The sequence below is a fragment of the Ammospiza caudacuta genome, chromosome 17 (assembly GCF_027887145.1).
Source record: "Ammospiza caudacuta isolate bAmmCau1 chromosome 17, bAmmCau1.pri, whole genome shotgun sequence".
Classification (NCBI taxonomy): Eukaryota; Metazoa; Chordata; class Aves; order Passeriformes; family Passerellidae; genus Ammospiza; species Ammospiza caudacuta.
This window is the reverse complement of record NC_080609.1, coordinates 12797114-12823613: the sequence shown is the minus strand read 5'-3', so window position 1 is coordinate 12823613 and position 26500 is coordinate 12797114. Positions and strand designations below refer to the sequence as shown.

General features: G+C 44.0%; 1 protein-coding gene across 6 annotated transcripts in view; it reads left to right on the top strand.

The window, feature by feature from the left end:
• Positions 1-26500, top strand: part of MAD1L1 (mitotic arrest deficient 1 like 1) — a 346806-nt gene that overhangs the window by 237696 nt on the left and 82610 nt on the right. For all 6 annotated transcript variants that reach the window (XM_058815936.1, XM_058815934.1, XM_058815935.1 and 3 more), the window contains one exon: positions 19694-19884. In XM_058815936.1, coding sequence (XP_058671919.1) covers positions 19694-19884 — 191 coding nt within the window. The remainder of the gene's footprint in view (positions 1-19693; positions 19885-26500) is intronic.

Below are 26500 nucleotides of genomic sequence, written 5' to 3'. Positions count from 1 at the left end.
ACATTGACCTGCTGGACTGAGTTTATGCTCCTGAGTGGTGTTGTTGGAGGAGCAGCAGAAGCTGGGTCTGCTGTAGCTGGCTCAGAGTTTCTTGTAGCATAAGACTTGGAGTAGGTCTTGTAACTTATGTCCAGTGCTTACATATGGCCTTCTGAGGAAACTGTGCTCTTAAATCAGATGGAAGTCTCAGTGCCATGCTCTACATGTGAAAAATCATGGATTCATGTTCTAGCTTGAGTTGGAAGGACCCTTAAAAGTCATCTAGTCCAACCCTCTGCAATAAGCAGGGGCATCTTCAACTAGGTCAGGTTGCTCAGAGCCCTGTCCAGCCTGACCTCAAATGCTTCCACCCACCACCTCTTTGGGCAGCCTGTGCCAGTGTTCCACCATCCTCATTGTAAAAAACTTCTTCTTTATATCTAGTCTGAACTGACCCTCTTTTAGTTTAAAACCAATTGCAGAAATCCTGCTAAAAGGTCTCTCCATGTCTTTCTTGTAAAACACCTTTAGGAACTCAAAGGCAGCAATAAAGTCTCCCTGGAGCTTTATTTTAGATAACACAATCTTTCTTTTTCATAGCCTGTATTTCCACAGTCTTCAGGAAATACATGAATAACACTGAGTGGTCCATCAGGAAGGAAGCATGCATGTGAGAAAAGGAAAAATTTGACCACAAATCTTTAATGCATGATGCCAACAGTCACAGTCCTGGATTTAGAAGTATGTCCCCATGAAGATCCATTTAACATGCTCTTCAGTTGGGTAGAGTTGGCACAATGAAGCTTCTCCTTCCCCTTGAGTGCAAGGCATGACATGAAATCTCCTGTCAAAGAGCAAAGATACACCTACTAGCCATGATCTATAGGAGGAAAAATACTCTTGTCAAGTATCCATTATATGGTGTTTAAGTGTATTTGAGGCTATTAAAGACAGTTATCCTCAGAGATTTATATGTAACAGGTTAGAACGGGGGAGGGTGGGGGAACAAACACTTGCTGTGTTTAATTATTGCTGGGTGCTGCATGCACTTTTCTCCATTATTTACTTAATCTTAAATGCCAGATGCTAAAGGGCACCAGCATCAATTAACTGCATAATTAGACTTGCAAAGAAATCATGTAATTTAGTTATAGGCAAATAAAAAACCCAAAAACGCACTGAACAGAAGCTCAGGGCTCTCTCTGCAATCATTTTGAAAGCTCCCTGCATACATTGTTTGCTTTCATTGCTCACTGGAAACTCTTTGGAGCACTCTCTGTGCCTCTTGCCCTGTAGGGAGCCAAATGTCTGATGCAGCATCTCTTGTTCATTCTGAGTGGATTTAGGCACAGCTTGCTTTTTTGCTTTCCAAATTCTTTTAATAGAAGTTTGGATGAAGGATTTATGGGGTGCCTCATCCTGATCCAGAGCAGAACCTGGCCCTCACCCTTTCTGTGCTCTGCATCCCCTCTGGTGCTTGCTCTGGATGCCCAGTCAGGGGAAGACCATGTACTGCTCCCTGTTCCTCCTAGCAAGACATATTTTTGTGTTTTGCAGTGTATTTTAGTATTTTAGCATGCAACCTGAGAGCACCCTAACTTTAACAAAAAAGCCCTGCTTCCCTCTCCTCAAAATAATAAGCAGCCAGGTACTTTTATTCCATTAGTTCCCACTCTTAAGAATACGAGTGTTCCCAGGAGTGGAATGCATTTTGTTTTATCAAGGCCTACAACTCTGTCTGAGCCCTTATGTTGCAAATTGCTCTAAGAGGGTAATAATAATGGCCTGGGCTTGGGTATAAGCAAAGTTTTCCTTCTGGAGAGCCCCTGTGACTCTCTTTAGTATCAGCAGCCCACTTTGGTATTAGCAGCCCTGTCATTGCATTGCCTCTGTAGCATCCCCTGGTTCACAACTTTTGTTTTTTTCTCAGTTCCTGGATGTTGGAAGCTGCTGACATGTATTTTCTCAAATGTCCTGAAACCTTTCTGCAAACAAGGTGGTGTTGAGCTTTTGAGAGCTTTGTTCTCCCTCTGTGCCTGTGCTGTCTCAACACTGCTCTTTTCCTCTCTGAAAATGCGACCCAGCCCTTACGGAGTTCCTTATTTCTTCAAAGCACTGTATAAACATTATCTAATTAAGTATATATAACATGCCCTAAAGTATTTTAAGGGAAAACTGCAGCACAGCATTGAAGTTTCCAGCCACTTGATCCAGTGTAAAATCTGATTGAATCACTAATTATTTTTCAAAATGCTGTGCCTAATGACATGTATCAAGCCAGTAAGATCAGAGCTGCAGCCAGAAGCATTAGGAGCCAAGGAGAGAGGGGCTGTCAGGTAAGTTCTGTATTACTTCAGGAGTTAGTTTGGATCTGCACACTGAGGTAATAAACAGAACAACAACAAAAAAAGAGTTGCTGCAGCATTCAGATCTTTCCTGTTTTGATATATATAATCAGCTCTACATTTCCTGTTGAAATGTTCATTAAAATTGCAGCCCCTGTGATTATGCAGCTGCCTAATTCAAATCAATGGGGCTCCTGAAACGATTTTGGATATTTTTAAATACTGCTGTAGAACTTCCTTGTTTACAATGTTATGATTAAGTGACTTTTTCTCTAAGTCATCTAAAGCATTAATAAAAATCTCTTTAGGTTTTCTCTAACTTTTTTGTTTGTTTGTTTGTTGTTTTTTTGGGTTCTTTTTTACTCTGAGCAGCTGCAATGCAAACCTTGCTTTATGGTTTTATCTTTTACTTCTTAGTACAGAATGTCTTTTTGGATTGATAACTACATCAGAAACCAAATTACACAAGTCCTTTATAATTCCCAGTAAGCCAAAATTGACTTTTTTTTTTTTGTTTTGAATCCAAAGACTAGTAAATAAAATTAAGGTAGCAGCAGAATAAACCTCACTGAGAGTCCTGTAGATGGTGAGAGGGAGTGAATGAGTGGCTGTGTGGCTCTCAGTTGCTGGCTGGGGTTAAACCATGACAAACACTCATGCTGGGCTTCCAGCTCACCAGCTTCTGAAGCAACTGTTGATAATGCTGCCAAGAAGATTATAATGTCCAAAGGGTCAAGTGCTTCAATAGGTCTCATGCTGAAAGGGAGGTAATTTCAGTTTTACTGGAAAGATGTATTCAAGGTAATTTCAGCTCAGGAAATTCTACTTTGGAATGCTTCAGAGTGATGCCAGGGCTCTTGTCAGTTTGTTTTAATGGCTTTGGGTTTATTAGCTTTTCACTTTTCTAATACCTTCAATCCCTTTTACTGTTTGTTACTGAAGCCTTGGCACAATTCTGATGTGTTGAAGTTGCAGACATTACAGGAAAATACCTAAATCAAAACATTGTGGGAGAGAGACAGCATGAACAAGCAGATGTTTACAATCTCCGACTTCTGTGGTTAAGGAAAAGCAAACACAGTTCTATAAAAACTCAACGTGGTGAAAACATTTTAGTTGCCTGTAGTTACATGCTTCATCTGCTTGCAAAGGTATTTTTCTAGTTGTCTTTTGCTGTTATTACCTCTCTCCAGCTGTACTTATTAACTCCTTTGTTTGACTCCTCTTGGTAGTGGTCCCACGGGGGCTGCAGGAGCAGGGGAAGAGGCAGAGCTGGCACAGCTCAGGGCTGGATCTCTTGGTCACATCACTCCTTGCTGAACACATCTGCTCCAGCTGGAGCTGCCAGGTCAAGCGTGGGGGTGGCCAGATGTGGGGCACTGCAGATGTTTTGTGTGGTTGAGCCCAGATGGTCTGACACCAACCTGCCACTGTTACATCCCTGATCAGAGCAAGGGGGATGATACTGTGGGAACTGTGCTGCTCAAAATTGGTTTGCTGGCTGGAAATGGCCAACTGCCTGGTGATTGTGTTGAGAAATATGTGAATATTTTAAATGAACCCTTGTTCTGTGGTGCTGGAGAAGTAGCATGCAGGCTGTAGGATTGAGAAGTGAGAATTGTTATTTGGTATCATCCTTTGTGTCCTCTTGGTATTCAGAACCTATTCACCTATTGAAAGTTGGAGGTAAATGCTTTGGATGTGGACACAAGAAGTGAATGAGATGGAAGGGGACAAGAGAAACCAAAGCTTTTTCTTCTTTTTACAGAGAATAGATTGAATGTGATTTGGCCACTGCACCTTAATGGGTAATCCCCACTCTGAGCCTCAGATGAAAAGAAGAAATCTATAAGGCTAGAGATAATACAGGAGGATTTTTGCAGACTTTTCTCAGATGTAAAGTGAGCTACTGAATAGCACAGCCTTTAAGGATAACTTTTTCTTCGAGCACAGAGCTAATTCACTGATTTAGCCGAGTTGGGTAAATCTGTTTCTTCTTGCTTGCTCATCCCACGCGCACAGATCTTTTGTGTGTGTACCATTTTTCCTTTCCTCACTTGTTCCTCAGTGTACACTTTTCCTAAGAGTCTCTGACCTGTTTTGGCAGAGCTGCTCACGCCAGCAGCATGGTCTCCATGGCACTTGGTGTCATTGACCTCAGTGGGAAGAGTCCACAGCAGCAGCAGTGAGTAAAATATTCTCTAAACGTAAATGAAGTGAATCCTTCTTGTGGAAGGCTGCAGTGCAAGAGATCAGGACTCTGTGTGCACTGGCTCCCTGGTGTGGGGTGGATCATTGGAAGCCAAGAGTCAAGGTTACCTCAGTGCTGTGCTTTTTTTTCTCTACCAAAATAATCTCTTTGGTGACTAAGCATGGGAGATCTCAATGTTTTGACTGATCTTTTTCCAAACAGGATAGTCCTGCACTAAGCCAATGTTTGGTGCAGAGTTCTCAGGAGACAGAGAGATGGAAGAGTTCAAGCAATGTCAGAAAGCAAGAGAATCTTCCCAACAAGTAGGGCAGGAAGAAAGGAGGTAGAGGCTGTGCAGGGAAAATGCAAGATGAAGTTGGAAAAGAAAAATAGTGAAATTTTGGGGTAGGCTGTTCTCTGAGCCTGCTGCTACAGTTGATGACGTGGAGCTTGCTGCAATGAGTGTGTTGGCCCCTCAGGATTCCCAAAGTGCTCTGCAAAACTTCACAGCAAAAGGAAATCTGCACGGGGGTTGCTTCATCCTCCACTAATGTGCATCCATGGCTCGTGTGAAGTACAGCAGCTGCTCAGTGCCACACAGGGGCCATCCCAATGGCACAAAGTGAGAAGTGTCTTTTTAACTTAAAAATGGAGGAGGCAGAACGTGGTTACCAAATGGCATTTGTACAGGACTGAAGCCACAGTCCTGGGTTGTGCCCTCAGCCCCAAATAAAAAATGCTCTGCCAGGAAAAATGTTTTACCTCTTCCGTAACATTCCAGGTCTGAGTCTCTTATCTCCTCTGAAAGATGGACTATCCAGAGCTCAGCGTGCTCCCTGCCATAACCTTTAGCTCATTACTGATTCAGGCAGAGAGTGCCAGCTATTGAATCACAGGGCTGGCACCCAGCTAAAGGTTGGGGTTGTGTCTACGTAGATGAAAGCAAGCACAACCTCTTCTTCCCAAAAGCACTAATACGTGGAAATGGAAAAGTTCTCGTGAGTTCTGCAGCATTCACATCAGGCTTGGAAGCAAACAGACAGGTAGGAAAAGGCAGCTTCCCAGCTGGGGAGAACCACATCAAGGGGCTGATGGAGTTTAGGAGATGTGGACACAAGCAAACAGCCATTGTTATTCTCCAGGGTGGAAGAAAATGTGTTTCTGCCAGCAGATGCAGACAGTACCTGGAAGCAATTTGAAAATCCAGGCTGACTCCCATGGCTTGCTGCCCTCCAAGATAACACTTTCACCTGTGTCCTGTATCCCACTGCAAAGGTTTCCTGCTGCTGTTTTTTCCGGCTCGTGCTTAGTTTCCACAATCTCTGCCTCCAGCAGCTTTTGAGCTAACTTTGCTCTTAAAACTTCTTGCCTTTTGTGGTTTGAGTTGTGTGATAGAGGATTGAATGCCTTGCATCTGTAGGGAAAGACAGTCTCTCCTTCAAGACATGCATGGACTTACATATCTCTGCTGCATGTTAAATTGAAGGATTTTGCCTCTGTTAGTTGGGATTTCTCAGTTGTTAAAACATTTCAATGCCTGTCATTAGCAAAGGGACATTGGGCTGACAGAACCCATTTCTCAATCTCCCACATTTACTCACTTGCATCACTTCTGCTGAGCTTAATTTTCATTATAGTCCTCTGGGTCACCTGTGCTTCATCAGCCTGTTCTCTCTAAGGTTTTGTTTCATTAGAACTTTATTATGGGGCTAATTTTATTTTTTAAAGCCATCGAATTCAAGGCTGAGCTATGAATTTTCCTGTTAAACAGGAAGATAGCCCAGGTCTGTGCTGTGATTCAGCAGATTCTGTGCTCTCAGGGCTGTCACCAGATCTGTGCTGTCGAATTAAGTAGTATCCTTGACTTTCTTTCCCTCAGCTTCTCTATCTGTAAAATGGAGACAGTGCTAATCTCTCATTTGTGTGATTCCATAGGCTTTGTCCAGCGCTTCAAAGATGCCAAAGACAATAAAACTGCCAAGCCTCCTTTCACTAACAGGATTGATGATTTACAACCAAAATGCTCATTTTTGTGCTAAAACAAGATCACCTGAAAGATACTGCGGTTGGAACCGACGCAGGGAAGGGGGGAGGAGGAAACCATCTGTTACACAACAGCAGAAATGTTTTGGGGCATTCGCCTGGGAAGCTCTGGGTGACGAGTTTGGAATATGAAAGCTTATTTATATGGATGGAGCTAATTTTCTCTAAGTTATTCCTTTTTCACTCAGGGAATTACCTAATCTTACAAGAGACTCTAGGAGGAAAGATTCATTTATTCTCTGTCTCATTCAGCCCCAGGCAAGCCTGAAGATGCTCTGCCTCTTCCAGTTCTGCTTTTTTAACTGATTCTATTAATGGAGCTTAAAGATTTTCTTCTTCTGGGTAAAAAGGGTTAATCTTTCTCATTCCCACTCACCCTTCTCTTCCTCTTTTTCTAGAGAGTTCTTTTTTTGGCAGCTCTGGCTGTTTCTATCATCTTCTCCCCCTAATCTGCCACTATCTGAAGAATTCATTACATTTCAAATCAGAGGCCTTGCTGCATACATTAGCAGGTTTTAATAGACTTGCCACGACTCAAAAAGGAGGAAAAAAAGGGAGAAGATTTAAAACTCTTGTCTTGCCGAAAGCAGACAGATTGACTCAAAAATGACTCAGTCAATAAAAGATGAGTTTTGAAAAGGCTTCCCTCTGCTCAAAGGGAGCTCGTATTCCAGAGAATTAGGTTTTTCTAAGCCCACTGTCAGAAATTAATAATACATACGGCATGTAAAATGGATTTAGCCCTCTACAGCCTTATACAAACATATCTTTGACTTGCTAAATGTGACATGACTACCAGGATTTTCCAGCCTTTATCCCAGGAGTTTGTCATCTCTCCAGAATGGTGACCTCGGTGGAATTTTTAAGCACATTAAAAAAAATTTGCTAAATGAGATTTTAATTAAGAATATGTTTCTACTTCCCCTACCCTTTTTCTCCACCCAAACCCCTGCTGTCAAAGTGTTTTATTATTATTTGCAGTCAAAATTATCCCAAAAGCTCTGGTTTAAACTCTCAAGCTATCAAGTGTCTTTGCTTGACACTTTCAGTAGAATTCCTCTGAAGAAAGATGCTGAGCCTTCTGCAGAATCTTTGATTTGGGTGTGGGTTTTGTCTATAAAAGGCTTATAGGCCAATAAAATATCTTAGGAAAAAAGACAGGGATTCTGTTTTATTAGATCTATCCACAAGTATTCTTGTGTGATTTGAGTTCTCAGATGGCCCTGCTCACCTTGCTTAAGGTAACTCAAACGTGCAGGTGTGAAATCACTCACCACCACTGTTTATTCCTCCATCACACTCCCTCAGCTGATAAGAATTAAAAGTGGGATTAATTTTATCCTCCTGGATGATTTGGCTTGGTCCTTTATTCAAACTGACCTTGTTGAAACCAGAGAAGATGTTGTCTTGAGCAGGTAGGTCCATACAGCCTTCTGGATGGCTGTGGGCTTGACTGCATTTGTCCATTTTTTCATTCTTCCAAACGCCACTATTTAATTATTTTTTTAGCTCTCAGAGTGGTTGACTCTGTCTTGAAATCTTTTCCACGTTCTCCCTCTGAAAATCTTTCCTCCACCTTTTTTTTTTTTAATTACTTATCATGAATTGCCCTTTAAGCTAACTTTTTGAAGTCACTGCATGTCCTTATCTCCTCATGGATTTCTTCTGTCCTCAGCTGTATTATTCTGCTCATTGCCTGTGGCCTTGTTGAATGTCCTGTGTGAATGTGCTGCAGCAACATGAAGTCTCACTCTGGACAATATCTCCTAGACGATGCAGAGAAACCTTTAAAAACATCAGTGAAGAAATGAGCACACTAAAGTGCTCCATTTTGGACCATTATGTGCTCTATGGTTGTTGCTTGGGCTTGAAACAAGCAGAGCTCATAATTTTTTAAAAATATTTATGGGTTCTATGAAAAGTCTGAGCTTAGAGTTGTTGACAATATGCACCCAAAAGTGCAGCAATAGTGTGTTCTTCTTTCCCACCATCAAACAGGAGACTTGCTCAGATTTTCTTGTGCTTCTTTGGCTCCAAAGAATCAGGGGTGTCAGTGTTCAGAAGAATTTCCATCAAAGTAAGAAGAGGTATTTTGCACAGAACTGGAGGTAACAAAGTGGTTCAGCAAAAGTATTTCACTGTATAAGAGGTCTTCACTTTTATCTCTGAGGTCAGACTTGCTGTTTTTGTTGGTGGTAGTTTGTTTTTTTTTGGTTTTTGAATATAAAAGTGACATCCCAAGGTTACAATCCAGGGTTACATCCCTGGTTTCTTGTGTTTTCTGGTCAGAATGTGGAATTAGCAGCTGCTGAGCATCACTTAATGAGATTTAATTCCCCCAAACTCCCCATGGCCAGGCTGGATGGGCCTCTGAGCAAGGTGGTCCAGTGAGTGGAACAAGATTATCTTTAAAGTCCCTTATAGTCCCAGCCACTCTGTGATTCTGTGTAACTGGAAATGAGCTGTGTTCAGAGCACACCCAGTAGAACATCACCATCACCCTCTCCAGCACTGATTTCCCTGAAGAAATTTGTGTGACTAAATCTCTTTGTCTTTCTTGCACATGCAGGGACTCTAATTTCTCATTTCTGTGAAGAGCCATGAGGAATTGTTTTCTTGGAATTCCACAGGACTTCTGCTCCACTTCATTCATGAACATTACCCAAACAAATGCTGGTTCTTGGGTTGTATTATAAGATAAAACCAGGAGTTATACAACAATCCCAGGAAGAGAGCACTTGCCTGTCTTGTGTTTCTCCAGTCCTTGGTTTAAAATTCTTGGAAAATCCAAATATACAAGAGCTAGAAATCAGCTGGATTCCTGCAGCTGGAATTGGTGCTGGAGTCATTCTTCTTCTGGGCTTTTTATTATTAATATCAAGCTTCTTCCCAGGATAAGTCTCCAGAGTTAATGTCCTGTTATGTCATAATCAGGAGCTTTTCGTTTTCTTTTGAAGATGTGCTCCTAATATTGATATAGAGATGAACAAAAGTGAAGGGAACAAGCATGATTTTACCTCTAGTTTTGTGTTTGTTTCCAGTTATTTCAAATTTTCATCTCTTCCATGTTCTCTTGACTTGAGAAAGTAGTTTTCCTGGTGAATATTATATCTCTTGAGCTTCCAGCTGCTTTGCTGGGACACAGCCACCCAATAATCTCCTTGGGAATAATTGCTGGTGTCCTTTCAGATACTTCTTGTGAAAGGTGATAAACTGCTTGCCACAGTGAGATGTTAATAACACAGAGATGCCCTTTGTTTGAAAGCCGGTGCAGAAATTACCCCATGCAGTTGTTGGAAAGTCTGACTTTTGATGGTAAGAAGTGAGGAATGGATCCATTCATTTGCATATAATTCCAGGCCTTTTGTGTCATCTTTTGTGTAAACCATACAATTTCCACCCCAGTGGGGAACATGTGCTCATAATGCAGAGGGACAGGAACATGGGCTTGCTCTCAGCAGGAATCAGGGTTAAACACGTCATCTACTGAAAAGGAGGAAAACAGGGTCTGGAGGAGCAACACTGAGAGAAACAGCCATGGAAAATTAATGAATCCAAGTTATTAGACCAGCTCAGGGGAGACCATGCCTCCTGACATCCCCTCTGAGCAGGCATCAGAAAAAGGGAGGAATCTGTGTCCTTCTAGGGGTGTATTGAGCTGAACTGCCCCTGCATCTGCCCCAAATCCCAGCCAAGATTTTCTGCATATTTTTCTTGTAATAAGAGGCTTCATTTACCAACCAGATCCACTGCAGCTGTCTGAGGTGTGCATCTTCCTCTGTGGCACTGAAATGAAGCTCTTAAAAACTCTTTAGACTGCAGCTGACTAGCACGTTCCCAGTGTAGGTTTCTCAGCTTTTTCATAAAGAGGTGATGCATTTTTGGAAACAAAAGGCATATGTGTTTCTGTCTCTGTGATCTAGAGTCAGAGAGGTGCATAAATACTTGTTTTAGCTTTTCTGTTCTTCCTTCTCTCTTTCTAGGTAGCCAGAAGGTCTCTCTGAGTAGGCAGTTGGTCCCAATGATGAACTTTACAATTAGAGCCTTAGTGCCCATCTTCCAAAATTTCTAATAAAATTGCATGAATATTTAATACCCAATTATTAAATATTTAAAAATTGAAAACGGAACTGGCTTGGAAGTTAGCACGTGATGAATAATTCAGGAGCAGGAGAGGAGACTTGGCATTTGGGCTGAGACAGATGTTACCTGCCCAGAGATGATTTTGGTGTCCTCCAGCCTTGGCATAGTTTGTGGACACTGCTTGGAGACATCAAGCCCTTATGCTTGGCCAAGAGTACCAGCACAAGGTTAAGGGACATAACCCTCCCTTATCCATAGTAACACTTCAGACTCCTGCAATGGAAATAAAAGCTCCAGAGGCTGGAGTAACATGATTGAAAGCCTGGTTATCCAGGAGATGGCTCTGTTTCCAAACATCTTTCATGCTCTAGGGAAATAAGTTTGCTTGTCTTTCCATCTGTGTCACAATCCTGCAGTTCTGTTGTTTGAAAGTCTCTTTCTCCCTCTTGCTCTGCTGCTGCTCCACGCTGAACCAACAGCATTCTCCTCCAGCATGAGCATCTTTAAAGGATTGTTTTCATAAAGTGGACACCAAACAATGAAGCAGAACATGAAAAATATGCCAATAAAAGCAGGGCAGAACCTGCTGTCCCGTGAGAGGAGGTCTGGGGCACTCAGAAGAGTGCTCAGAGGAAACATCTGATGTGATTCTTGAGCACAGTGCCTTTGGGTCCTGCTGCAGGAGCACAAGGAGCAGGGAGAAGGCTTTGGGAAAGGTTTGACTAGTTGGCATCCAGAGAGCTTTCAGGCCAAGAGCAATACATTTACAGAGCCAGCACTTCAAAACACTATTAAGGGGATAAACAGGGGAGGAAAAAAGCATTGAATAGAAGGAGCAAGTGGAGGCTTTTTAAAGCTTAATTTCCTTTGGAACAAAGCCCTAAAACAAACTCCACAATCTTGTGCCATTAAAAACACGAGTAAGGTGGCATGCTGCAGAGCCTTGCCTTTCTCTGTGGCAGTGCCATTGTGTTCTCCCAGCTGGCTGGAGCCTGTGCATTTTCCTGGCTGTGCCCTGCAGGCTGTGCTCAGCACCCCAGGGCCCTTGGCTGACCTTTCTGAGTCTCCCCACCTCGGGGCAGGGTACAGTGTCACAAAAAAGGGAGCTCTGGAGATGGGAATGGGGTTATTATGGGGCTGTAATGGCTGTGAGGAAGTTATTATGTGGGTAGAAAGGCTTGTAGACAGCCATGCTCCCAAACAGTCAGGGAGTCTGCAGGGTTTGGAGTTTGGTCTGTGCATCCCAAATTAGAATTAAAGGGTACCTGTATGGTGCCCTGCCCCATCTCAGCATCTGTCTTACACCACAGAGTTATTTAACAGCGACTTTAGACATGGGAGGAACCTCATGAGGCATTTGTTAGTTCTATATTTTGTCTGCCTGCAAAGCTACAGATTTTTTGTGTTGTGAACACAGAATGTGCAGTGCAGAAAACAGAGGAAGACAAGAAACTGTAAGTAACATAATCTTGGACACTACCACTGAGTTAAAATAGCATTTCCATGAGTCTCAGCATCCGAATTTGACTATAAAAAGTTCCATGAATAAGAGCAGAATGGTTTTGCTCCTGGGAAGGCTTGAAATCATCTCTTGCCAGGGGTGGAAATCTCCCGTTCACAGCTTTGCTGAGCATCATCAGCTAATAAACTGTGAAGCACTCTCTAATGCATGATTGAATATTGTCCACCCTGTGCTGTGAATTAGTAAAACTCCTGCAAAAAGTCTTCACTGTGAGAGAGAACAAATAGCTATTTCTGGAGCTGTTTTTCTCATTTGGTTTAATAGCAGATGCTGGGTGCTGTTGGAGAGGATTAAATGCATCCAGTGTTTTGGGGTAGTACTGATAGTAGTGATGTGCCAGTGGAAACAAAATAATGGGCCGAGTGCAAGGGAGGTGATAGGCAGAGGATAAATTAATCTATTAGATGCTTCTGCAGACCACCCTGTCTAATTAACAATGCATATTATATATGTTAATTATATAGTTCTTAGGATTAATCTTTTCATTAGACACTTGAGTGGTTTCAAAGTGTTCTTTTTCTTGGAAGCAACTTAGTGGAGAAGTGATTCTCCTTCATCTGACAAGTGATACAAATTATGCCCCAATTTTTTGCTACCTGACTTCCCTGAACTACAGCCCATGAAAAGTCCCACTGACTTTTTTTTTTTTTTTTTTTTGAACTCCAAAATAGATTACCTGAAAAACATGTAGGCTGGAAGACTTATACCTGAGATTTGCTGGCTAGGTCTAGAAGCAGAAGTTAAGTAATTTCCTGTAAACTGAAGTGACACAGAATATTTGTGTTGTTAAGGTGAGGCTATTTTTTGCATCCAGAGTTAATGACTTGCTGCAGCTCTGGCTGACATCACTTTGTTCTGAGAAGTGCTGTTGGGCTGTAATTGCCATATGGAAGGGAAATGTGGCTGGCAGACCTTAATCATCGTTTGGGAGGTAGAGGGAGATGTCTCCCTGTTTGGGTCACAATTTATGACCAGTGTGACCACCCTAATTTCCAAACTGTTTGTGCCATATTATGCTAATTGATGGAGTCCATCTTGGGCAATAAATAGCTCTCCTGAGGTTAATATCTGCTGTCTGGGGTGTGTGCTGCCATCCCCACTGCGTTCTGTACTGCTGCAAGCAGGCTGCTCGCACCATTACAGCCACAGATTTTAGTGGTACCCAGGGTCTCTTCACACAGCCCTGTGCTGCCTCCACTGAGAGCAGCTGCAGGAACTGAGCTGAGCTTCCAAAAGCCCACTTGTTTTCCTCCTGCCCCCACTCCAACACAGCTCTGCCAACAAGGAAAGCTCCAAGCAGTGCTGAGGCTGGGATGCCCTGAGAGAACCTTTTGCTCAGGGGTGCTCCATTGGCCAACCTCAGGTGTGCTTGTGAGTTTTGCCATTTGGTGTTGTAATCTCAGTTTTGGCAGAAGGAAGAAAAGAAAATCACCCTTCACTTGATCCTGACCCAATGTTTGTGTAGGTACTGCAAGAGAGAATTCATGCTTTTCCACAGCTTCCTCTCTTTGGTCCTCAGTGTCCTGCTGCTCTCACCTTACCCTCCCAATGTCTTCTGCTACTTTCTTCAAGTTATCAGAGGCTAATTATGGATTTCTTTCCAGAAAGTCCATAATTAATAATGTCCTTTGTAAAGGTACATGGGTTGTCTGAAATGGAGCCTTCAGCCAACCATCTTCAGTGAAGAGAAACATCTGGAAAATCATTTTTTTAGTGGGCAGTTCTTGGTCAGTGCAAGAGCTTCATCTGGTCATGGTGGTGGAGACCTTTACTTGTGCTGTGCTGCCTTTGGAAACTCTCCCCAGAGCTGCTGGAAGGGCAAGCAGGGGGCTGGGAGGTGCATTGAACCATATGGTACATAGACGGTTTAAAAATAAACCAATGTTGACTGATCAAATAAATACCACTTAGGTTTCAAATTGAACAGCCAGTGCAGTCTGTTGAATATAAAACTGTTTTTACCTTCAAGAAAAGTTATAATTCATGGCTGTAATGTCACGAACTTCAAGTTTTGCAGAGAGCAGTGTGAGGCTGCCAGACTGTAAGGTCGGGTAGGGGTGGTGTGGGGCTGCAGGGTCCCACTCCCCCAGGGCATAAAACATGCCTATAAAACCTAACAAAGCGAATTTTATTTCTCAAAAGCAGTGGTCATAAGCTTGCCTACATCAGAAAGTGTTCAGCTCTTCTCCTATTAGCCTTTATTTAACACGATACAATTTATTTTTATGTTGTGCCCTTCACAGAATATCACAGAACTCTTTTCAGACATTGCTCCTCATAAACTGAGGCTGGCAGAGAAAATTCCAGCTTGATGTTTGAGCAGGGGAATGACTGGAAGGGCCCCAGGTGCAGAGAGACAGATGGCAAGAACAGACTTGCAATGGATGGAATAATTCAGAATCAGTTTGGGGGTGCAGGGGGTGGTTCAGGAGTGCCCCTGCATGGCAGCACCTCCTGTAGATGGGGAAGAATAAATGTAAATGTGCCTTGCTGCTTGGATCTGAGAAAACAGTGTTTCCTCTTCCCATTGTGTGAACAAGGTGATTCTGGCATCCATCTCTGTAAGCTGGAAACAAAATTTGAGCAATCTCCTGTTTAAGTGAAGCAGGGTTGGTGAAAATGCAGCATCCTCCATAGCACTGTCTGGTGGCATCTGTCTTGAGGCCCCCTGGCAGGGTCAGCAGGGACAGCAATTGATGTGTAAATGCTTTATCCTGTGTGTGTTGGAGTGAGTGACCCCCAAACATGTCACTGAGAGAAAGTAACCTTTAATGGAGAGTTGGAAAGGACTGCAGGCCTTTCTGAGAGAGATATATAATAGCTGGGATTGCAGCTGAATTAATGCAGCTACATGGCTTGTGGCATCTTTGAGGATGGGCAGAACAAATTTGTATTTTCCTGGAAAAGACTAGTGATACATTTAATTTCATGCCACTTTTGGCATGCTCAGAGTCGCATTGTTTCCTTCTCTTTCCCTGGGGAAAAGGCAAAATGTGAGTTTGGTTTTCTTTGGTGTAGAAACTGCTATTGTTATTGATTGACCTGGCTGAACCTGGAGCAAGAGCCAAAGCTGTGGTATTTCCAGGCTGCTCTGAACAGTTTCAGATGTAAGGAGTGTCAAAGGAATGGAATAAAAAGCAGTGACATTTCCAATATGAGACCAAAAAAGCCCAACTCATATTTTATTTATTTATCCAAAATAGTTTGAATTATTCATTAAAGTCAATGTAAGTGTGTGAAAATACAAGGTGTTTCAAGAAGCAGTATCATTAGGAGGAATTAATCATTTGGCAATATTAATTTTCTAACAGATTAATGATTTTTTTTTAAAGTGAGGATTTTTTTCCCACATCAAACTCTTCAGGACAAGCAACTTTCTGTGCATACTCTCAGCCTGAATACAAAGGAGATGGGACATGATTTCTACATATTTTCCTGTTCTCTATATTCTCCATTTTTTGTTTTCAGCTCAGTCATACCCCCAACCAAGGCATGGCCTGTGTAACCTCCTGCTTATTTTCTCAGTTCTTATTTGTTTCATAAACTTGGAGATGCTTTGGCATCTCTTCTCTGGGATGAAGAGAGTTTGTGATGTGACCTTCCCCATCCATGGCCTCTGCAACTTCTCTCACCTGTGTTGTTGTGCAAGTCAAACACAAATACAGGAACTGAAACAAGTTCTCTAAATAGAGAGGTTCTCATTTTCAAATATTGTCTTTTAAAGGTGTAATTAAACCTAATTCTCCAAACATTGGGGAAGATCTGAATGGATCAAGATGTTCAGGTTTCTGTAGGTGGTAGATGAAAGGGGTGGACACATCAGTGCTGTCACTGGAGCCCTGCTCTGACCATCCCAACAGGATCTCCCTCTCTTCCAGGGCCTCTGTGGCTGTGCCTTAAGCACTGCTCTGAAACAGCTGAGTTGCACTCTGACTTTTAAATCAATTTTTCCTGACTCTGCGAGAAATTTGGCGGGAATTAGCGGTATTAGGTGAGGCTTAAGAATTAGCGTTTTCACAGCTTTGAATTCAGATGCAGAGCAAACAATGAGCTGCATTTCAGCTTAACATCTTCACTTGATGGGGGACATATTAGAAGGATTAATTACTGTCCCCAAGTCTGCGCAAATGCTGCCATCCTGCTGGCTGGGTGCAGGGAATCTGTGGTGCCAGGTCTGTACTTGGACAGACCCATGGTGCAGAGAGGCTCCATAGGTACCCTAAAATTAATCAATTTTTGCCATTTTAGACACCCCAAGGTGTCTGAGACATTGGCCTGGGGCTGGCTGGTATCACACAACCTGCAGGATGCTTCTTTCCTGCAGAAGTATGATAAAAGGTATGAAAGATACCCCAGGACATCTCAAATGGCTTTGTTTCAGCAGCGGGATCCCATCTGACTTCTCTCAAGTCTCAGTGTACCTTCCTCTGCTGTTACTCTTGCAAGGATCCTGCTCATGCTGTGCTTTCTTGGTGGTGCCAGCAGATCCCTCAGTGGAAAGCAGGGCCGGTCGCAGTGCTGAGTGCTGTCCTGAGTTAAACCAGGAACAGCCCCGGGTTGAATTGCTCCCAGGGGATAAACACTGCGGGAGGGAGGCACCAGCTGCAGCTGAGCTGCTCAGCACTGCGGCTTAATTGGGCGTAAAGGAAGAGCAATCTCTGTTTTACAGTCAGGGTTCAGTGGACCTTTCACCGGGGGCAGCTGCAAACTCAGGCATTCCTCCTGTGTCCCTGCGCTTGGGTTTTTCCCTGCTCTGTCCCTAAGCTAAAGAAGCCCTGATGGAGTCACGGGAGGGATGACAAGGCTTTGTCCCACCCCTGGCACATCCAGCTGCATTTACATTAGCAGCTTCCCAGTTCAGCACCTTGTGGCAGTGGCTGACACAGGGCATCTCCAACCCGCAGAGAGGTTTTTCATGCAGATAATTCCTCCAGCCAGGACACCAGCACTGCTGCAGGCTCTGGAAAGAGGGCCAGGAGGAGCAGCCGGGAGGCAGCAAGGGCACACAGTCCAGTCGGGGGTGAAAGCTCCCTGGTACTTCAGTTACACTGGAAAGCTCCAGATTTCTTGCATTAAAGAGTGATTGTAGTCAAAGTTTTTCCTTTCTTGCCCTGAGGGGAGTGGAGGGAAGCAGTTGCCATCACTCAGTTGCTGTTGCAGAGTCAGAGGGTTGTTTAACTAGGCCAGCACTGTTGGGTGGGGGTAAGGATGCTCGTGGTGGCCACTGGCAGGATCAAATCTGAGAGACAAAACAGTGGAAAAAGCACTAACTCTTCATGAATAACGAAAGCTGTTCAAGGAGTTAATGAATTAGGGTGCCATCCACCTCCGAGGTTATAAAAGTTGGGAAAAGCAACCTCTGAGATGCAGTAGGAAGAGGCAGATTTACTTTTCCAAGGCTAGGCTGCATTTATTAAGGAAAAAAATATTGCTGTTGGACATGGCAATATATTAAAGGCAGAGCTGTCTCTGACAGTGACGAAATGTTATTTACCACTGCAGTGTGGTCACTGAATTTTTACTTTCATATATACGATTTTGTCCTTAACAGTTGCATAGCTGAATGAAAACTGAGACTATCCAGGTCAGAGCCACCCATTAACCTCCCAATTTCAGAGGCTGATTACTTGATTAATCAAAGACCAGTCCCAGCTGAGATGATGGGGAAAGGGTTGTAATAATCCAGAGAAGGGTTGAATTAATTACACATTGATGAGTTGCTGTGAGTGGGAAGGTGGGTGGTCAGAAAAGAGCCTTTTTGAGCTCATGAGAAGGGACTGTGTGTAAAACACAACCCTTTGGGCCATTAAGGGTGGTTTGGATAGTCTCTACTTGCTTTACATCCCCCAACAATTAGGAGGTTCCCTGTATAGCAGGGTTTTAGTGAACCAAAGATGATGTTCCCCACAACTGGTTTGCTCCCCTTCATAAAGCAAGATGCAGCTGGGGGTGCCCAGGGTAAAGGCGATCATTGCTTGCACATCAGCACCAGAAGCTGCCCAGCAAGGTGGAGCTGGATTAGCTGAAGGTAAGGAGCTGGCCAGGGTTAACTCTCCCTGAGTGGATGCTCTCACTCAGAAGTAAAGGAACATGCAGTTCTCTTTAACCATTAAAGAATTCCTGTCCTTGCCTGGGGATTAAACTGAGTTGGATTAAGGCCAAAGTACTTCTGAGCAGGGGCATCCTCGGTGGCATTGAAGGCACTTTACCTTAACACATTGAATTATCCTTTTGTTCCACCCACAGTGCCTAACCAGAGCAGTAGAGGAGATGAGAGGTGGCTGTCTCTCTCCTGGTGTGCCTGCAGCTGCTCAGAGGTCAATGTCACTGGCAAGTCCATGGCCTTGCAGTCTCCATCCTCCATCCTCCCTGCACTGTGCCTGGGAGGCCAATGGAAACACTTTCCAGCAAGTACTCCAGCAAAAAAATTTCCAGCTCACTTGGGAAGTGATAATGTTTTAGTATGGGCTCTATAAACCCAGCCAAAACCATCCCTCATATTCCAGCAGTCACCTTGCTCTGAGTTCCTGCTGTCCTGCTGCTGGACCTGAAGTAGCTGAACTGAAGACATATGGGCTGCAAATGCTGCAATTATGTCTCTGATCACAGCACAAAGCCTTAAACCTCAGAATGACAAAGAGGTATTCGACTGAGGAAGTCTATTTGTTTGCTGTTAGAAAGAGTCAGGATTTTTCCTAACCCTGGGCTGCAGTGTTGATAAAACAGGCTGACTTGGGATACATCTCTAGTGTATATTAAAGTAAAGCCAATCTCTTTAATTAATGGGATGATAAATTGAGGTTTAATTACTCAGAAGGCACCTTGGGTGAAAGATTCATGGTAATTGTTGTGTATCCTCTTGAAGGATTCACAGTACTGGCAGCTCCCTTTGTAGCAATAAAACACAGGTGAGTGGCAGGCAGTCTCCCAGGGCCTCTCTGATAGGGACTAGTCCAGTTAAGGTAGCAAATGCAAAGAGGCAGAGGTGCTCTCCAGGCTTTTTATTGCAGTAAAAGCCCCTTCCCAAACCTTGAGGGATTCCCTAAGCAGTGTGTCAATTTGAGATCAAAGCACTTACCTCAAATCTCCTCCACTGGAGGAGATTTACCTCGTAGGCAGCTTCCTCCTGATGCAACCATACAGAGGCGTATTTTGGACCATTTTTCCACTTTATTGCTTTCTGTAGAGGAGCACCCTTCTCTTGGGTTCTGTGTAGAAAACAAGCCGTGTGCATGTGGGGAAATGGAAGCTATAGCTTTGAATTTTTGTAGTGTGTTGTTAAAAAACTGGCTGAGCAAAGGAAAAATCCATCCCACCAAGACATGTCTGTTTTCCTTACTCCCCAGTTTACTATCTTTTAGTCTGCTGGGACCAGGAGGAGAGGCATCCAGCTTGCTTGTTTCTTGCCTGCTTAATTCACTTTTTAATTAACCTTTTCAATTCACTCAGTTTGGCTAGCACTGCAAGTACAGCACAAGGGCTCCGTGCTGGTGACATATAAGAAAATACCCATTTTCTTCCCTTAACCAGAGCTGAAGAAGCAAGTGGAAAGTGCAGAACTGAAAAACCAGCGCCTGAAAGAAGTTTTCCAGACCAAGATCCAGGAGTTCCGCAAGGTGTGCTACACACTCACGGGCTACCAGATCGACATCACCACCGAGAACCAGTACAGGCTCAGCTCCATCTATGCTGAGCACCAGGGGGACTGCCTGCTCTTCAAGGTAGGTGTGTGCACCCCTGCCTGCTCCTGATTCTTTGGGTTCATGGTTTTTTTCAACGTGCCAGGGTGTATTTGCTCTTTCTCAGTGGTTAGACTGGAAAATCACTGCCCTCTGTTACCTGGCAGAGTGTTGCTCGTGAGGGAAGTAAAGATCCTTTCTTCTGTTAAAAAGTAGGAGGTTTGACATCTGGTCTCTCACTTATATATCAAAGTCTGGAGTAAAGAGAAGAGACTCTCTGTGCATAATACCTCAGGCATCTGGCCTGGCACTTCACCTTTTTATATTATCAGTTACATGCCGCAGTAATAAAACCTTATGTAACCATCAAGGCTCATCATTACTTCACTATGAGATATATGTCCCTATGTTTTTTTACCATCCTGTAGCTTGTCTGCGTGCCATCATCTTGTCTTTATGTAAATTGGAATCCCTTTTGAGCAGCAACTCATGCTGGTGTGTGTGAAGTGCCATTTATGTGATGAGTAGCAATAACAGTCTGTCTTCTGTGTGTCGGCTGCTTTACTGCTGTGGCTGGGTGGGCTGGGAGCTTGTGCCTTGATAGAGGGGCTGTGTTCTTCCTCTGTTACCTCCTGAGCTGATGCATTAGAGAGCTGAGGTGTGATGTTATTAGTCACCAAGATGTTAAGTCCTGTCTTTAGGTTGGTTCAAGTGCCAACAGCCCAAGTTTACAGGTCAGTGGGAGAACTTTCTTCTTCTCCATGGCAAACACAACAGCACTTAAAATCATATCTGCCTCCCACTGATTCTCCTGAGAGCAAATCTCCTTCAAGAAGGGTGTTCAGTAAAGGAGGGAACTCCACAAGCAATAAGTGGGGAAGTTCTGTTTCTGCAGACCTACAGCTGTGTGCCACATGTGGATGATTGCTAGATTGCTTCTCTATATAATAGGACAAATGTTTTCCTATTCTGCAACTTTAGTGCCTCAGGGGAAAAAATATATAACAAATAAAACCCAACAAATAGAGCAAGTGAGGATGTGTACAAGACAGCACCTAGGATCTTTAGTAAAACTAGGAGAATATCCCCCAAAACAGTCATATTGCTTGGCCTTAGGAGAGTTCTGGATTACCTGAGGCACATAGCAGCGACAAAAGCAGCTCAGTGCCCAGGGAAGAGAATAACTCTGTTGATTTTAAGGTGCTGCCATTGAATCCTGAAAACAGATCTCTGTTGAGATGGTGCAGTGCTGCTCTAACACCTCCAGAGACCTGTGCTCACACTTGTAGTGTTAAATATCCCATGGATGAAACTTCAGCAGACTCCTGGAGATGTCTGTTGGATGCCATGGCCAGACAGTACAAGTTGCAGTTTTTTCTGCACCACAAGAGTGATGGCATGCTTGGAGAAAGTTGAGAAAATGTGAGAAAATTGTATGCTGGCCACATGAACAAGAACTGGCTGGCAGCTCAGGGGCTTGCCACTGGTAGAAGGAAACTCTCCTTGGTGAAATGGCAATATAAACTATTTATATGCAGGACAGGGGATACTAAAGTACAGATTTCTCTCTCTACACATTCTTCTTGCTTTCTCTTCTTCATTTGAGTATTTATTCCGAAGTACTTCCGAAGGATGGAGGTGAGTGTCAACAGGTAAAGAAGATCTCACATTTCTTAGAGCCAAGGGTGGGTCATTTATTGATTCTTGGAATTCCTCAGGCTCTCTTACCTCACCACCTCTCCAGACAAGAAGAGCAGATTTGCTAACTTCGACATGAATTTAAAAACTCCAGACTTTTTCTCCCTGTTAAGTAAATTGCAGACAATTCCCACTGGCTGCAGCTTTGAATAGTAGTAGAATATAAACAACAAATTATTTCCTTGCTGAGTCCAGACAGCTGGTTCTCTTGTATGTATGAAGGCTTGAATCCTGACTATAGCTTCCAGCAGGGCTGTGTGTTTATGCTGTGGAATTTCTGAGCCATAGCAGACTGTGGGTGTTTGTGTGCATTTCATTAACCCAGAGAGGTCACAAAGTATGGAAGCTATTTGTATTTATTCTATTCAAGCAGTTTATGGAACAGGGTCTATATAATTAAACCAGAGAAGTCCCTTGGCACTTTACAAGCTTCTGTAGTTCGGCTTTAAACTTTAAAAGCATATTTCAGTAGCACTGCTGGTGGCATTTAATTTTAAGTGAGGGATGCAATAGGAGTTCCTGTAATGTAACCCCTTCAAAGCTAAATGAAGATGAAAGATGTTGGTTTTCCTGGCCAAGGTGTGCTGTTGCTATAGTGGAGCTTATTATCTACCTGCTGGATGTGTCCAGCCAGTTTGCATTAATTGGGATTACAGCTCCAGTGAAAGGGTTAATCACAGGGCTGTGCTGGGAATGTCAATGACTGCATCTATAAATGAGCACTGAATTCCAATGAAACCATACCAGTATTTATTGGTGATCCCTATCAGTGCAACAGATGAGCTCATCAGCTTGAAGGATGTCCCAGTGATTTTCAGCCCCTCTGTGAGTGCGTGGGCACAAAGGCACATCTTAGGCTTCACAGCTCCCTCCCGTTTGTTTGCTCCTTTTTATTGTTTCAATTAAACACTGTGGAAAGGCTGTTACAGATTCCTCACCAGGAGTTTAGATTCTGATGATTTTTTTTTGTGGGCTGTAATGCACTGTAGCTCCTGGGGCACTTGACAATTTTGTATTCCATTCCTGTTGCTGCTTCATTAGATGTGTCCAGCCGTGGCACAGACTTGTGTGTGATGCTTCACTGGTGTGTCTAGACCAGCCCACCCATCAGATATCCAGGAACTGCCTCAAGTCCCTTTGTAACAAGCCATTAAAGATGTCTGTTAAAGCAAACAAACATTGCTGGGGAAATTCTACATCAGCTTATCTGGCTGGGAATGAGGAGGTGGCAAATCAGGCTGTCATTGCCTGGCCAGGAGTACATTGTGCTGTTTATCCTTGTCTCTGGCTGGGTCCTGAATGGGAGTAAGGAAATGAGGTCTTTAGAAAGGCAATGACAATTGTTTCAGACAAAGAAAGTCCTTCAGTAAACAGAAAGACTGGTCAAATTTGAAGAGGAGATGATTTGGAGACACTTGTACAAATGAACAAACAGTGGAAAGAAATTAAATCGCAGGCTTTTTTCTTTTTGTGTGCCTAAGGACACGGTCTCAGCCAAAGCACTTGAAGTCAATCAATTTGAAAGAAAAAGAGTAGAAATCCTTTTATTTGATAGATCCTGTGGCTTAAAGGAACTACTGAGACCAGGAGGCCACTACATTTTCTAAAATGTTAAACTATCTTTGTGGGTAAATAATAATATCTAGTTTTACATTAAATGTGTACATTTATCCAAAGTAGGGACATGCAGAGCTCTCTACTTGGAGGTGTAAAAGCAACTCCTTACTACAGAGATTAGGAAGAGAATAATAACTCCTGTGGTTAAATGTGCAGAGACACTCTGGTCTGCTGAGATTCCAGCACAGTCTGAGTACCAGTCTGGCCAGGGCACGCTGGTGAATGATGTACAGCTCAGAATAAGCAGGATGGTTAATGCAGGGATTACTTTTATTCTCCTGAGTGCTCTTGTTTCATCCTGAAGCTGACAGCAGTGATGGGAGCTGTGATTCTTGAGTCCACATTATTGGCACACCTGCAGTTTCAGTTATTCCTCCTCAAACCTAGCAGAGTGTCTTGGGGAAGCCTATTCTAGCTGTTTGTTTCTTTTTGTATCTCTATCTTCTCCCCTCTCCTCCTCTTCACCCTTGATGAGTCTTGAGAGGAGAAGGAAATCACAGTTTTGATGGAGAGGTATTCTTCCAGCCGCCGCTTCACACTCCTGCACACACAATCAAAACTAACAATGGGGCTCATCGGTGGAGCAGGCCAGGCAGCAAGAGATTGATTAGGGACTGTAGGCCTCTCTTAACTCCTCATTCTTGTTAATTGCAAGTTATTTCATTTTCACGTTGTGTTTTGTGTGGTTGTTGGAGGCTTGATTTCAGCTCAGCTCCAGGGGCACCGGCCATGGCTGTGTGAGCGTGGTGCCTTCCTGCTGGATGATTGCTGGGATTCCTGCAAGGGTCAGCAAGCACCCATCCTGGGCTGCACTAATCAGCAGCCTCTAAAAGTAGCTGCTGAGCAGTCTGTGGTGTTACAGCATCAAATCCTGTGTTTAACCTTCCCACACGTAATTTTCTTTCATATATTGTAGCAGTCTGTTTTGTGTTAGGACCCAGCTTTAATTCTTGCTACTGGCTTCAAATTGCTCTTCATGCTTTTTTTTTCTTCCTTACACTGTTTCTCTCTTACTGCATATGCTTCTCTGAGCAACTGCCTATTCCCTAGTGCACATTAGGGCTTTTTCTTTCTTTGTTTTTAATGAAGCCAGTCATCTCGAGTATACTGGGAAAATCTAACAGGAGATTTTCCTTTTGACTGCAAAATTTCTGAGCAAAGGCCTGAAGAGGCTGGGCTGAACCTTCTTCCAGCTGAGCAGAGGGAATATTCATTGTCTGCCTCTCTTCTCCACCTGTACAAGGTGGATGATGCTCCTGCCAAGGTCCCTGGACTGTTGTGGGAATAAATGGACGGTGTTGGTGGGGAGCACAAAGCACCTTTGGGCTGGGAATGCCCATCCCTGTTACCTGCCAGTGTGGCACAGTACCCATTTCAGTGTCTTGGCACCACTTGCTCCCCTCCCTGCCATGCCTGAGAGTCTGCCAAGGTAGACCCAGGCATGGAGGTAATTAATGTTGGTGATTTGGGAGCATTATTCCAGTGACAGAGTCTTTCCTGACTAGCAGGACAAGGGGATGGGTGAGGCTTTCTGAAAGGTCAGAGGTTTGTCTTGCTCCTGGGTGCTTCCTCTCTGTTGGAGTGACTGCTGTGTTACCTGGTGAGGCAGATACAAAAACTGTCACAAAAGCAGGCCTGGTTTTGGACAGGAAACATGAGGTTGGCTCTCAGATGCCATCTGAGAATCTGTCTCTGCAATTCCATTTGTTTTGCAGCCATCAGCTGCTGACCACCAAGTTGCTTTTGCACTTTCCCTTCCCTTTGCTCCTTCATTCCCCAAGGACACAGCAGTGCCACTGCAGCATTCCCAGGTTTCCCTGCCCACAGCTCCCTCCTTGTGCTGGCATCAGCTCTGCCTCTCTGTCTGCACTTCCTTTGGCAAAGCAGGAGGGCACTGGAAAAGGCAGCTTTTGAGTTATCCACACAAATTCTTCAGCCCCCATCACTATTGGAACTGCTGATGGCCTCATCCAGGCTGTGACAGGCATCAGCCATCCCAGCTGAGGGACCTCACCATCTCTCCTGGGCTTCTGGTGGCCTTGGCAGTATTAGATTTACAGTTGGACTCCATGATCATACAGGTCTTTTCCAACTGAAATGATTCTGTGATTCTGCAATAACAAGTAACAAAATTACTGGAATACACCTATTTTTTAATAAGCTTGCAATTTATCTCCGTCGAAATCCCCTTCATTGAAATAACTCCTATTTAATGAAACAGAGACAGCCTGTGCTTTCTGGGGTGAGTCATGTGCACTATCAAGGAGCACTAATCACTGATAAGAATTTAATTAAACCGGAACATCCAGGCTGGTGTGGTGTGGGATCTCAGCACCTCAGGATGGAGGTGCAGAGAGGCCGAGACCACCCTTGGGGGGCTCGGGAATCCTGGAATGTTGCCAGAGGTGTCTGGTGGCAGGATTTTGATCCTACACAGGAGATGAGACCTGTATGAGGACTGGGAGGAATTCACTGGGTGAATGGTGAAGGGATAAGTTAGCTAAAGTGTAAAACACGGGGTTTAGGATTTTGGTACAGGGGGGTCTAAAGAAGTAAGATGGAGGAATTGGGGCGTGTCCTGTCCTTCTTCTTCTTCTTCTTCTTGGCCTCCATCTTCTGTGGTGGTGGTGGCACTTTGGGATTGGTCATTACTAAAAGTGCACCGGTTAATAAGGGTAGAAGGTATTGGGGAGAAATGATAAATATTGTACACGTAACTTAGAGTATAAAGATAAGTGACCGCCCCGGGGGCTTCGGCAGTGTGCCCATGGCTGACTTGCTGTGCAGACCTCTGTCGGGCTGAAAGAAAATCTTTTAGATAAACAATTAATAAACACCAAGACCGAGACAAGATCAGAAGTCTCTCCTCGTCCTTTGAAGCGTCGGCTCTTCAAGGCCATCCCTGGGCCTTTCCAGGCCACCAGAACAGCAACACAGAAAACCTTAGTGTGGCAATGGAAGGACATGGGGTGGACATGGGGCAGGTTGTGCCAGTGCCCCAAACAGGAGCCTGTGACTCCATCTTTGTGTCATGGGGCAGGACACAGCAGGTCCTGGCTGTCTTCCCTGCTCCATGAACCCTCTCCCTGTTCTCTGCCCCCCAGCACGTCCCCAGCACCAGTGGTTGCAGTTTGCTGAAGGAAGAGTTGTTCTTGTGGCTGTTCCTGTTGCTGGCTGTGCCCGTGTCCCTGTGGGAGGATGTCTGTGTCCGCCTGCTGCTGTGTTTGAACAGCTTACAAAGGACTGTGTGGGCTGGCAGGGATGTGTTTACGCAGTGTGAGATGAAGACAGTGTTAAAAAAAGGGATCAAGCAGAGGGGACATGAGCAAAACCCCTCCTGGAT